The sequence below is a fragment of the Labeo rohita genome, chromosome 5 (assembly GCF_022985175.1).
Source record: "Labeo rohita strain BAU-BD-2019 chromosome 5, IGBB_LRoh.1.0, whole genome shotgun sequence".
NCBI classification, from domain to species: domain Eukaryota; kingdom Metazoa; phylum Chordata; class Actinopteri; order Cypriniformes; family Cyprinidae; genus Labeo; species Labeo rohita.
The window spans coordinates 35,406,216-35,420,078 of record NC_066873.1 but is presented as its reverse complement, the minus strand read 5'-3'; the positions used below and the strand labels follow the sequence as shown (position 1 = coordinate 35,420,078).

The window sequence follows — 13,863 nt, the reverse complement described above, 5'->3', positions numbered from 1 at the left end:
GCTTCCACACTCTGCACAGGCACTTGAATAGCGCACATTTTTCTACATTAACATTAGATTGAGCAGCCATGTAAAGTTGCTACTACTTACATGCATACAGTATTTCAGATGATACGCCATATTTGAGGTCTTTTAGGTTTGAAACGACAAGAGAGTGAGTAATTAATGACAGAATTTTTATTTTGGAGAACTGTCCCTTTAAGTTGGCTAAATACATTAAGGCACCGTCACTGTAGCAAAACTTGTGCAAAATTTTCAAGGGAAAGCAGGTCCAGTGCTTATTTAGAGGTCACTTTCAAATCAACTAGCCTTGAGTGTCACGCCAACAAAATTCTGGACTATGTGGATTCCTGCTGAGATGCAGAATTTTGGCATAAAGGTAATTGTGACTAAACCATTGAAAATGCACTAAAATTAAAATTATTACCAATTACCAAAATCGAAACTATTTTTGTCTAAATTCAATTAAATTCAATTTAAGTTTCTGGGTGAACTAAATGAATAAAATGAAACACTAAAAATATATATTGAAAATTAATGCTATGCTACATGTGAATTTACATTTTTTTTAAATCCATATTTATTCCATAAAAAAGAAATAGCATGTGAAACAGAACACATTATTCAACAATAAATGTTTCTAAAAATTGTCTTGTGACCTATAGTGAACAAAAGTGTTTGAAATATTCCAAATAAAGCATTATGATATCACACCTTATTGTTGCATGCAAATGTGGTATACAAATCCATAATTCTGATATATTATGAAAAGGCAGCTTTATGAAACTACAGTCTGTCCTAGTATTGACGTGCCTTCCTGGTTCATACTCAACCACATACTGTCCTATACTGTTGTAGTACATATTTTTCACACTCATAAGTATCAAATTGGAATTCAGCCCATCTGTTGCACAAATGTGTGGTTTATGTAAAATCAAAATGAGAAGCCCGGGCACCTACAGTGGAAAAGAAACTGGACTTGGCCCAAAATTGCCAGGGTCACATATCTCACACACACACACGCAGGCACATAAAGATGATGGCTGTTCCTGTCTAAGCGTTTGTGCTGACCGCTCATACGCTTTAACAAGTCAGGCTCTAAGAGGAGGGGGGAAGCACTGTGTGAACCTGCTGGATGTTGCATTGCATCTGACAGGGTATGTGTGTGTTTTTCTCAGAATCAGTTCCTGTTTATCTGTGCCTTGCCACAACCCATATTTGTTGAGCCAAGGCTGATGTGGTTTTGTGTGTGTTCATTGTTCTGTTGAAACCCAGCGGCTGTTAAACCCCTTCTCTCCCGCTTCTGCAGGCGCGATCGACGCTGCTGGACATTTCAGTTTTTTTTTTTATTCTTTAACCTCTCAACCGTCGCAGATGATTCACGTATTTATAGGGCTGAAGCGTACAGCGTCATCTGTGCTTCTCTTTAAGGGAAGTTGATATTTTGGGAAGATTAATTGTAAATGCGCCGCTGAAAATATTCGGTTATTTTGTGTCACAACTTCTCTTTCATCTCTGCATCATTTCCTGCAGACGCCTCCCTGAGGATGCCTGCACACATCTGGCCCCTCGCTCTCTTTTTCGCTCATTCTTTACCTTGATGCATTGCTTTAAAGAGCGAACGAACAGCCTACACAGACAATTCCCATTTTTTTTTTTAGCATCTCCAATTACAATTTTCTTCCCACTCACATTCACTCATATCCCTCTGAAGCCCCCCTAAAGCGCACACGCACACTCTTGCTGCTAATTAGAGTAGTGTTAATTGAGTATTTAGGATTATGCCGTCTCCGCACTGCCGGCTCGCTCAAGAGCGGTCCAGGCAGCGTGAAGGACGCACGCTCTCTCGGTATGGCTTCCGTTGCAACCTCGGCCCAAGCCGACCCGGGCTTTCCTAGCCCCGACCCACCTACTCCAGCCTGCGGGTGTTTGTTTGCCATTTGAGACTGCTGTGGGATGGCAGGGAGATTGCGGAGATCAGGTCCTGTTGTCTTTTTGTGTGTTTGTGTGTGCGCAAGGCCTCTCTGGTCGGTGTGCGTCGGCGGTAATGAGAGATGGCATTTAGAGAACTGCCGCTCTGACACACGGGCACTCAGTGCCAGCCGCGAGTGATTAAGGACAGAGGTCATTCCGCTAATTATCCCCCTGCCATCCCGCTTCCCGCAATCTTCCCCTCCCGTCCTCCCCGAGCGCTTTGTGCCTGGCAGGACGGGATCATTTGTCCTTATGCCAGAAGAGGAAAAAGGCACAATGCATGACTGAATGCGCTCGCTGAGGACAGCGCTGATATTAGATTGCTGGTAAACGTGCAGCATCAAAACCGCCAGCAAACGCGATGGATCATTTCTGTAAAGCGAAGAGGAATAATCGGCAATAAATGGACAGGACAGGGCCGGTGTAATTCGGTTTGCTTGCTCTCGCTCTCACTGTGTTTGTAGGATTGAGTGCACGCACACACACACACACACACACACGGTAGCTCCCGTCCTGTGAGCGAGCGAGGAAAGGATTGCTGCCTTCCTCAAGGGAAATAATTAATCCGTACAAGGCTGTCGCATGTCGAGATGAAGCAAGTGTGAAGCATTTTGCCCAGGAGGCACTGCAGACTGTCGCCCATGCAGACACCTGTTAGAACTCCTGCCCCACATTAGCATAGACAACACACACATACATATTGCAAAGAGGAGTAACCACAACACGCTTCACTCCACTGAGCCGCTGTGTGTGATAGTGTATGTGGTTTCATGTCTGCCTGTTTACTGGAGTATGTTTTGTTTGCGTTCGTGGCGTGTTCGCACTGCGAACGTGTCTCTTGTGTGGATCTGTTATTGAGTTTAGCGTGTGGGTGCGTGTGTTTAGGTGTGAGTGTCTGTGTTTATCGCAGGACGCCATCTGCGCTGTGCTCGCAAGCGTGATCAGAGACATTGAGCACCAATAAGTCACGCAGGTCTGAGCTGATGAAAGATCTCGCACTCACTCTCACTCGGGGGGATGGCCTACGTGACAGATAATGTTAGCGTAATATCTGGGTAGGGGGAAGTGTGAGGAAACAAGTCAAACAAGTCATGTTTGAAAGTTCAGCATCTACCCATCTGGTCCGTTCTTATATGGCTGTGTCATCGTGATAAACAAACATGAAGTTAATAACTGAGAACTAATTAGCCTGATTATTATTAAATAAATGTAATAATAAATATAAACACACAACTGACTGGCCATTAAACAGTATTTTACCAAATTTACTGTATTTTTACAATTTAATTCTACATTTCAAAGAATTTGACCTTTTTTGCATGCATTTAAAATATGAATTAAATTAAAGTGTGTAATTTATTTATTAAATATATATATTTTGTTTATCATGTTTTACATCATTCTTACTGTATATATAGATGTATAATAATTCTAAAAATTCTTTTTTTTTTTTTCATTATTCTTTTTTTTTCTTGCATAGTTGTGACAAACAGTAACTTAGAGCTAGTCTCAGTAAATCTGCAACTGTATGAAAATGTGAAAATGTTGTGATTTTTATCCTTTTTTTCATTCTGATATGTCATCCACTGAGGAATACGTTCTTAAAGAACATGCTAGTTGGAACAGATGTTTTCTTTAGTAGATGGTTTGTATGTCACACAACTTAAGGTCATTGAGGGCCACACTACGTTTAGCACCGTTAAATCAATATGTTACAGTTGCAGCCTAGTGAGTCATTTCTACATTTTGATGCTTATAACCAACCCTGCAGACTTTCTCAAATTTTCTGCACTCCCCCATCCCTGTACGTGTATCATTACACCCCTATATATTAGTATGAGGCCTTACAACAAATACAGGCAATTTACCCTCAATCCAGAAGGGGTCACCCACAGTAATGCAACGCTGTTTGATTAACGCTAGCAGAAGAACAGCGAATGCCATGAGTTGCGCATTTGAAAACAAAGCCCACTACACTGTAAAAAACAATTTGTTGAGTCAACTTAAAATAATTTGTAACCTGGCTGCCTTAAAATTTTAAGTTCAGTCAACTCACAAAATGTTTATTCAACTTGAAATGTTAAATTAAACTAAGTGACAACTTAGATATTTGAGTTGAATCAACTTAAAATTTTAAGGCAGCTGGATTACTTACCCATCTGTTAAGTTTAGCAAACACAAATATCTACATTGTTACTTAGTACAACTTAACATTTCAAGTTGAATAAACTTATTTTAGTTGACTGAACTTAAAATTTTAAGGCAGCAGGGTAACAAATTATTTTAAGCTGGCTCAACAAATTGTTTTTTATTTTTTACAGTATAGACAGTGATCATGTGCTGTGCTGTGCAGTGACCTCTGCTGACAAAGTAGTATAACATTACTTTAAAGGCTTGCGTATTCAACTGTTTGCAAAATAGAGCTTTGTGCTCGTGTATGCTACCTCTCTCATTCAGCACAAATCCAAATATTCCATAATATTTCCATATTTGCGATGTATCCAAATGCTAAACTATTTAGTATGTAAATGATAGGCTTTGTACTTCAGTCACGTTCCAATGTTTAAACAATGAGGCGGGCGCGTTTGGTTCACTGTGTTTTATTTTGATAAAGTACCAACTGCGCTGTCAAGTTAGCAATGCTGAAAGCCTGGAATTGATATGTTTTGTGTGTGTGTGTGTGTGTGTGTGTGTGTGTGTGTGTGTCCGCCAGCGTGATTACTTAAACTGTTTCCTTTATATAGTAGATTTGTTTTGTTTTTTGTCCTGTTGTATCGGAATCGTATGACCCCCAAACCGAGGTACGTACTGAATCTGTGTACCTTTACACCCCTAATACATATATATATATATATATATTTAAAATTTTATTTTATTTCTTCTTTAAAATTAAATTTTATTTCTTCTTTATGATTAAATTTTGTTTTACATCTTATTTATTACATTTTATTTTAGTTCTTATTTTTTTCTGGAAATAAATGTGTATTTACATTTTTCTGATAAATATTCCATAAAAAATAATGTTTTAATAATAATTTAATACCTGTCATTATGCCTGCATTAAGTAATATATTTCTGTCACAGTTTCTTTAAGTTAAAACAAACTTTTATTTTGACAAGTTGCTGTGAAGACCTTTAAGTTTCTGTTGGTATATGATACAACGATAGTTTTTCTCAAAATAAATGGTAAAATGCTCATGAAATGACTCGCAAAGCAGTTTTAGAGACGTGTTAATATAATGAGGTGGCAGCGGCTGAAAACATGGTGAGCGTCACACGCGCTTCAATTTGTGTGTAGTAAACGAAACCGCGCATCTGCGCCATTCATTCACACAGACATGCAGAACTTGCAGGATTCATATTTAAATAGTATTTTTGCAGCTTAATATTCACAGACACTAGTCCATATCACATTTTGATTAAAGTGTACTGACCTACTTCTGATTTATTCATCCAAAATTTGGCAATTTCTGTAACATTCCATGCTATGCAGTAAATTCCATTTTATGATCGGATTCCACAATTCCATCCATTGAGCCCTCTGTATATGTTAAATTGAACTAAAGGTAGCTAAAGTTGTAATTATTTACTATTAGAATATTTACTTAACAAACACCTAAGTAGCAAGGCATGTGTATAACTTTTGCAAAAAGACAGATGTTTCCTTTCAGTGGGCGCAGGTTCCGTGTGGGCCTGTTTATAACCTTGACATGGTCTTAATTATAATTTAGAAATGTTTAGTAAAGAAATATCAGAGAAAATCAGTGACGGCTACCTCAAACTTGTTTGTCCGCCTCTCTTTCTCTCTCCAAAGTTGTGCTTGTAGCTGCTGTAATAGCCAGAGGCCTTTGTGGGTTGGAGCGGCTCTCTATGGGTCTGAAAGGCCTCTAATCCCCGTGGCCTGTGAAGTGTGAAACCCTTTGATGGCAGGTCGGGTGCTGGAGGCTTTTGCCTGTTGACAAACAAGAGCGGGCCACAGAGAGAAAGACAGCAACAGCGGCTTTATCCATTGTACGAAAGGATTCAACGGAGCAGTTTAGGAATGGAAAATATGGACCTGTCACCCAAAAACACATGGCAGCAACAGCATTAGCTGTGCTTTAATGATAATTAGCACGTTTTGGACCCCATCGCGAAGCAAGATGGAGTGAAGGGAGGAGAGAGATAGAAGGCTAAGGGAGAGTGACATGGCAAAGCATAGCTCCTTAATTAAACCATGTGATGATCAAAGATAGTCACCCGATCCGACCCCCACTCCCCTTACGTAAAAGAGATCAGAAAATTGGCTTGTCTATTTGCATACGGACCAGTGATGCCTCTTTGAAATCCACTGCTTTTTTTTTTTTTTCTCTTTGGATCCAATGAAGTGAGGAAACTGTCAGTCTAGTTGTATCACGTACACACACACACACACTCATGCACACACAAACCCTCCCCACCCACCCTTCTGTGCTGGCTGTCGGGGAAACATCAAAGCGCCGTGGCGCTGCTGTCACTGAGGGGGTTGAAAGTGTCGGCCCCTGCGCTGGCCCTGCATGGGCTGGACAGATGCTCGACAGCCCCCATTTCATCTGACCCATTTAGAACACCTCCAATTAGACTGTGACAGCGCGGAGACGAGCATCCTTTCATCCGCTGCCCAAGAAGATGCCAGCTAACATACGCGCTTTAAACACTCTGCAGACCTCTGTAGCCTCAGGAATGCTTTAAAAAGACTTATTAGACATAAAAGAGCTAGTCTGAGACGGCGAATGTTTGGGGTTTGTTTAGATTTCTGCACGAATGTGGCCTAAAACATGACCTCACTTTTATTCTCAAATAAAATAAATAACAATGGCTTAAAATGAAGGTCCTTATAAATTAAATAAAACAAGCGCCAGTCTGTTCAGACAGTGACACTCAAATAAAAGCATATTTATGGAGGTCTTGTCTGATTTAAAACCCAAAAGAAGTGGGGTCACGCCACACGACAGTGATCCCAAACAGAGGTGTATATCAGCAACAACAACAACAGCAGCAGCAGCAGCACAATCGAATGAAATTTTGTATTTTTTGGCCTTCTCTAGAGTCCTGGTTCCAATTCCATTTGAAATGCTGTGGTCTGAGGCAGGTCACTCAAGCAAGACATCCTATAAATATACATGAAATGAAACTGTTTTGGTTAGAGGAATGGATCAGATGTGTCCTGTCCACTGGAAAAGTTTATTTGACATTCTGTTTCCCATTTCTTGTGAGATCCTTTTTCCTTAAGCTTATTTGTTTAAAGTGTTCAATCAGGATAAGGCACTATAACATTGTTTATCTTTAATTTATTTTATGAACAATATTTTATAGTGCCTTATCTCAATCAAACGGTTTATTATATTTTATGACTCTAATGACTTTAAAACTATTTTCTTTATAAGAACCTCTGCTTCTAGAGATTTGACACTCTGTTTTGTTTGTTTTCTTGACTTTGCATAGATATGCAACCTCATTACTACTTTGTTTTTTCTAGCATGTGCTATTAGATTTTAAGGGCTTAGAGCACATGGATGATGCAGTTTTAGCTGCTTGAGTGATTGACCTGTGTCAGCTTAATGGAAGCTAGAGTGTGACAATCATAAATGTGACAACTTTCTCACAGCTGGCTCCCTGGAGTTCTGGAAAACCACTCTGACATTTGCTGACGCTGTCATTTGTGGCAGTTTAATTTTAGTCCGAATGATAAAAACAAGCAGAAAATATGCACACTTTCCTTAAAATATAATTTTTGAGAGGGTTGGTAGTCATTTGTGGCAGTTGATTTATCACTTGTAAATTGAGTGCTTTGCCCGCTCCCCCTCTCCCTTTTTGTAGCACTGAACTAAGTAGCCATGAAATTGCCTGAATAATGTCGTTTAAATCCAATCTCACCACGGCCCTTCACCTCCGCTCATCCTCCGTGCTGCCTCTCGCAGCTCTTTTTCCTTGTTTCCCCAACTCGTTTTTCTCCGAATCCCAAAAGCCCCGGGTTTCTCTGAAAACGGCTGATTCAAAACCCTGATCAAGCCAAAACCGAGTCCAACTACAAGGACACTTTGTCTTGCTGTCTGAGTACTATTAGACATTAAGGCTTATTGGGTTTTTTATCATTTCCTGCCCTGCCCAACATGTGGGTCTTTTGCGTTTTAATAGGAGTGAGTCAGTTTTGCAGCGCAGCTTTTAATGGATGTCTCAATCATGTTTTATGACAAAGCTCTTGCAGTTCACTTCGTCTCACAGTTTCTCTGTATAGGCTGAAAAAACCCGGTTACGAATTCCCACCGGGCGGAGTTTTCAGGGGTTCATGGGAGGGGTAATGTAGGTCTGTCTCTTCATTTGGAGATGGTCTGATTGAATAATTGAGAAATTGGCCTGGCCAAGGCTAAGACCTACTGGTGCTACTTATAAATCTCAAATGTGTCAGTGCAATTAAACAAGTCTTTTATCCTCCTTACTTCCTGCTCGCTCTCCTTTCCGTCTCCAAGGGTAACCCAATTTTGAACAATAGAGAGGCCAAATTAATTTCACAAAGCGCTGGTTTAATAATGCCTTAGGTGCCTGATTTCGAGTTAAAAAAGAGCTATTTATCCAGGGATAAACCTCCACTGGAATATAGAGTGAGTGAGAGAGAGGACCGGGTGAGGAATAAAATGTAGTTTCTATAGAGAGAGTGAATTTAAAACTTTAATTGTTCACATAATTTGTGAATTATGCATCTATGGTTTGTACCATCACATTTTTACTCTTAGCAGACATTATCTTTTGCAATAAAGAAAGTACATGCATGCATGAAGTCAATGCCAAATACAAGATGGGTAGCTGAGAAAACACAATGCATGTATTTGAAGTTGAGGAAGGGTCTTATTTACTTTGTGGAAAGGGCAAAGCTGTTGTTGTAATGTAATTCACCAAGTAGAGCAGGTCATCTAGGGTGAAGCCAAAAGTTGTCACACACCTGAAGGCAACAACTATGTGACCTTCAGCCAGGAAAGGAGGTCTTTGCTAGAAGCTTGGCACACTTGTCTCCACTAAAATGGATTGGGATGTGCGCACAAGTACGGTATATAGATATCTATATAGAAGGATGTGCAGGCTGCTGCATTCTGACAATGAAATTATATAGTAGCCGTCAAGCTCGGAAAGGAAAGGAAAGGAAAGGAAAGGACATGTGCGCAAGTATGGTGCCTTGCCTTGCTCAAGGGTGCCTTGCTAGTCATTGACTCCCCCCACATACAATCCCTGCTGGTACGAAGACTTGAACCCACAACCTTTGGGTTAGTCCGACTCTGTCTAACCATTAAGCCACAACTGCCCCCAATGATAAATAGGTGCCATATTTTTGGCCATATTCCAAGTCTTTTGAAGTCTGACCCATGGTTTTTTTTTTTTTTTTTTTTTTTTTTTTTTTTTTGTCTTACAGGTGAGCTGACTGTCCCCATGCCTTCCCCGCGCTACCCCAGCGCAGCAGAGCTGGATGCCTACGCGCAAAAGACAGCCAACAGCCCTCTGTCCATCAAGATCTTCCCCACCAACATCAGGGTCCCCCAACACAAGCACCTTAACCGGACTGTGAACGGATATGACACCACCGGACAGCGCTACAGCCCCTACCCCCACCTCCACACAGGGGGCTACCAGGGTTTGTTGGCGATCGTCAAAGTCTCATCCTCGTCGTCATCCTCATCTTCATCATCTTTCATACCCTCCACAAAGGGCGTCCTCAAAAACTCAGAGGGCAGGAGGACTAAGTTGTCTCCAGCGCAGATAGCAGTGGCTCCTTATCCGCCTCCCAACAGCAGCACTTTAGGTCATTGCCACGGACAGATTGTGTACCACACAGGGCCTCCCAAACCGCCCGAGGCCACCACTCTAGCAGTCCCCCCAAACGTCACTGTGGCCGGCTCCGTGATCCCTGTTGCAGGGGGCCGAGGACTGAACCTTCCTCCTCAGTCGAATCTTCCCTCCATCCAGAGCATCATTTACCAGATCAACCAGCACTGCCAGGCCCAGGCTCTGCAGCAGGTGTGTCAGAACGGGGCGTCGACGGGACCTCCGAACCCTAGCCCGTCCAAACAAGGCACCGCTAACTCCTCAGGGGGGGCTTACGTCACTAGTGTGGCTCCGCAGGGAAACATGGCCTATTCAGGGACGGTGCTACCGGGGCAGAACGGGGAGGCGATGAAGGCCGGGGTGTATCCTGAAGGTATGGACTACCTGCTCTGGCAGAAACAACAACAACAGCAGCAGGCGGTTTTGAGGATGTACAGCGGCGGGAGCGGAGGCGGAGGCGCCGTCAGCAAGTCGCCCGAAACCTGCGCTCCGGGAGGGTCCATCATGCTCGGAGGAGCGCAAGTGTCCTCCTCCAGAGGTTATCCCATGACGGCCAGTACGAGTGGAGGCGGAGGACTAGACAAGGTCAGCTCCTCCCCTTTGAACTGTGTGGGAATGCATGGGAATTTTTCTGTTGGCCAGTACTTTGCACCTCCGTGGAACAGTGTTCTGGTGACACCAGACAGCGACTGCTACAACCCACAAGAGCTGCCAGGAGCTACGACCACAGCCGGGCCGGTGACGGGACACAGAGAGCTGGGATTCCCCCACCATCACCAACACCCTCATCATCATCACCACCACCATCATCATCACCACCACCACCCCCCCATAGACAGCACGGGTGGTCTGTGCTGCAGTTTGCCCAGTAAGAGTCTATGTAATACATCAGTGTTGAGCAGCAGTCTGCAGTCACTGGAATACCTGATCAATGACATCCATCCTCCCTGCATCAAGGAGCAGATGTTGGGGAAGGGATACGAGACCGTGTCTGTGCCGAGACTATTGGACCACCAGCATGCACACATCCGCCTCCCTGTTTACAGATAAGAAGAGACGGGGTTGACCAGTATAAAGAGCGACTGGAAAATCTTTAATCACAAACTGCAGTTGTTGCCATTGCCTAGCTTTGCAGTGGAGTTTCGTGATCCTGCTCAAAGCAGACTGGGGGAGATCTGGATCAAAACATGGTTGGGCGAATGCTGGAAAGCCAATCGGTGCCTCTCGGCTCAGAGCTGGGAGAGAATTGCTGGCTGGGAATTGGAATGTTCCTAAATGTGGATTCTGTGATTCTTTTCTCTCTTTTTGCCAAGAGGGATTTTTTTGTTGTTGTTTTCCAATTGTTTCTCTTTTTTCCTTTCAAATTATTTTATCAGACTAATATTGTTTTTCTGTTTTTATTTGGTGAGAGTCAATGGTTTAAATGAAGTAAAAATGGCCTCCTCTCCTCCCCACATCGCAAGTAACCGTTTGGATTAACATGATGAAGATGATGGTCTTAAAGCACCACGGTTGTCTATAAAAGATACGGTTGAACCTGTGCTCACAAAACACTGTAAGAGGTAACGTTATGCGCACATTACAACATTTCAAAGACCAAAAAGGCAACTAGATCAGTGCTTTTAGGTGGCTTAAATGGAAAAACCTTAGCGTTAATTGTTTTTCCATTTCATAGAAATTGCACTGCTTGGGGTGTAAAAATGTGTGAAAGTCTTGGGAGGTCGGAAAATAGACGTTTGAATATAATGTATTTAAAGAACTTGAAGACTTGAACCTATTTTTGTTGTTTTATATATATTTGTAGTATATAATATGCATTGGCTGCTAAGGGAGTAAGAGTGTAAAATGCTTAGGTTTTTTAATATTTCGTTAAGGGTCTTTGATTTTGATTTTATTCTCCTTTGGCTGCAGTATAAGTTTCTGCTGTTCTCACGGTGTAATCACCACCGAGAGCCAAACAACAGAACGCTCATTTATTTACCTACACTGGAATCAAATCTCCAAATAAGCAGATATAAAAGGAACTGGTTGTTGGAAAGCTCTGAAATGAGACCGCCCTCATTAACAAGATTAGGCCGACTGGGTCTGTTTCAAAAGAAACGTCATATAAACACATTCTGACATGCCGAAATAAATCTGATTTGGAATTCTAAAAAAAAATGAGCTGTCTGTTGTTGAAATCTTGTTTTTGATTAGGGATCAAATGACTCCTTCCTCATGGCTTCGAAAGTTTTGAAGCGCATGTGACTGCGTTAAATGAGGACCTGAGGGGAGTTAAACTATCAGAGGTGACGCTTGACCATTCCTCTTTTTGAAACGATAAAAACAATCATTGCCTCTCTCAAACAGAAGTAGAAGGAGAGGGGACGAGCGTTTTTCTCAGCTCTGTGCTAGCGGTTTCGAGCCGGGTTGAGGCCGTTCGTAAGCTTTGTCTCAACACTGAAATATTTATTCCGACTGTGACTTTCCTGTGAATGTACTGCACTTAGATTACTGAGAAGACTAATGCCTTGTGGGACAGAGAGGGGAGAAAATAAAGAAAAATTGGATGGGCACAGCGGTCCCTGGCGTTAAATTAGCATTTCTTTTGTCAGTCAAATTTCACCGGTAAATTGAATTTAGAAACTCGAGAGAGTCAACGGGGGGGTTCTGGCGGAGGCAAAAAGCTGGCTACAGTCTAGATTTATGAAGTGCAATTATTATGACTGTATTAACAATTTTGTTTTCTCTGAGCTTACACCAAAAAAAATGTAAAAGTACAGCTGTGTCTACATTCCCAATGTACCACATACTCATTCCCTTCTTGTTTTGAGGTGCAAAATAAAATGATTTCAAGAATTTATTGAGAAACCTACGTGTTTGCTTTGACCTTGTCTGTATTACAAAAGGAAAATTGACATGCACACACTGAAGCGGTTTGGGAGATGAAAAATTTGTATATACTAAGCACTAAATAGGCGCTACAGAGTTTTTCACGCATGAATGGTTACCCCAAAGTAATTTTGGACTTAATCCTAGTAAACTTAATCCTAGAGTACTTGCACTTCACCCTGGGTTAGTAGTCTTGAGTAGTCAGAGACGTCACACTGCAAACCTTGGGTTAAAATTGTTATTTGCATATTTATGAGGTTAACAACACTAATTTGACAAGTACAGCATGCAACATTTTTTAATAACTGCTTGTCAATCACTCCCAAGTTTGCTTTCACTGTTCAATATTTTTTCTTAGACAATGAAAGGAAGCACAGCATGTGAGGGTTTTGTGCACAAATTTTTAAAATAAGCTGCATGGATTATCATTGGTTGTTTGTTGCTAAACCCCAGCAATCTGGGGTTAGTGACTTGAAAGTGGAGCAAAGCTTCATAATAATAATGCAAAGCTAAAAGTGGTCCTAAGCACAAGTGTGAAACATTACAAAAAGAGGAAAAATGGAAACTGCCCTCATTTACTCACCCTCATGCAATTTCAAAGTGTTATGACTTACATTAGACCCCAGCGTTCTTTCAAATATCCACTTTTTTGTTCCACAGAAGACATAAAGGGCAGGAGGGTTTGTAAATTACAAGTTTTGTCAAATGCATTAGTGTACAACCTAACGCGTCATCAATCGACCATATTGATGGCACTAAATGTAAACAATAACGCTGAGCCAAACAAAACATATTTTACTGATTATTGCTGCTGAAAATGGTCAATTATTGTCATGTTTTGGGCTGTAGTAATCAGTCGGACCGGAAAAAAAATAAGTGCTAAATATATAGTCTGCCAAAAGTTCTAAAAAAAAAAAAAAAAAAAAAAAAAGCAAAGAGAAGAGTGCAAAAAACTGTCTGAGGAACAAAAGGTCGAACTGAACCAGGATTTCCAGGGCAAGAATCTACATCTGTGTTTGTTCTTATCATTTCCAGTCAAGAAGGTGAAATATTAGGCTAATATCTTAAGTAATACTGCTCATACGTATATTTACCACCTATTAAATTTAGTTTGTCAAAAATTATATACTAAGACTTTATATGATTTAGCAGCTTTCACACCTTTTTTCCATGATTTAGGCAGCA

At 41.4% G+C, this 13,863-nt stretch overlaps 1 protein-coding gene across 1 annotated transcript in view; it reads left to right on the top strand.

The window, feature by feature from the left end:
• fam222aa (family with sequence similarity 222 member Aa) overlaps positions 1 to 12,649 on the top strand; it is a 69,982-nt gene extending 57,333 nt beyond the window's left edge. Inside the window, exon 3 of the mRNA XM_051109852.1 lies at positions 9,398 to 12,649. Within this exon, the coding sequence (XP_050965809.1) occupies positions 9,398 to 10,857 (1,460 nt within the window). The 3' untranslated portion in view covers positions 10,858 to 12,649. The remainder of the gene's footprint in view (positions 1 to 9,397) is intronic.
• The last annotated feature ends 1,214 nt before the right edge of the window (positions 12,650 to 13,863 follow it).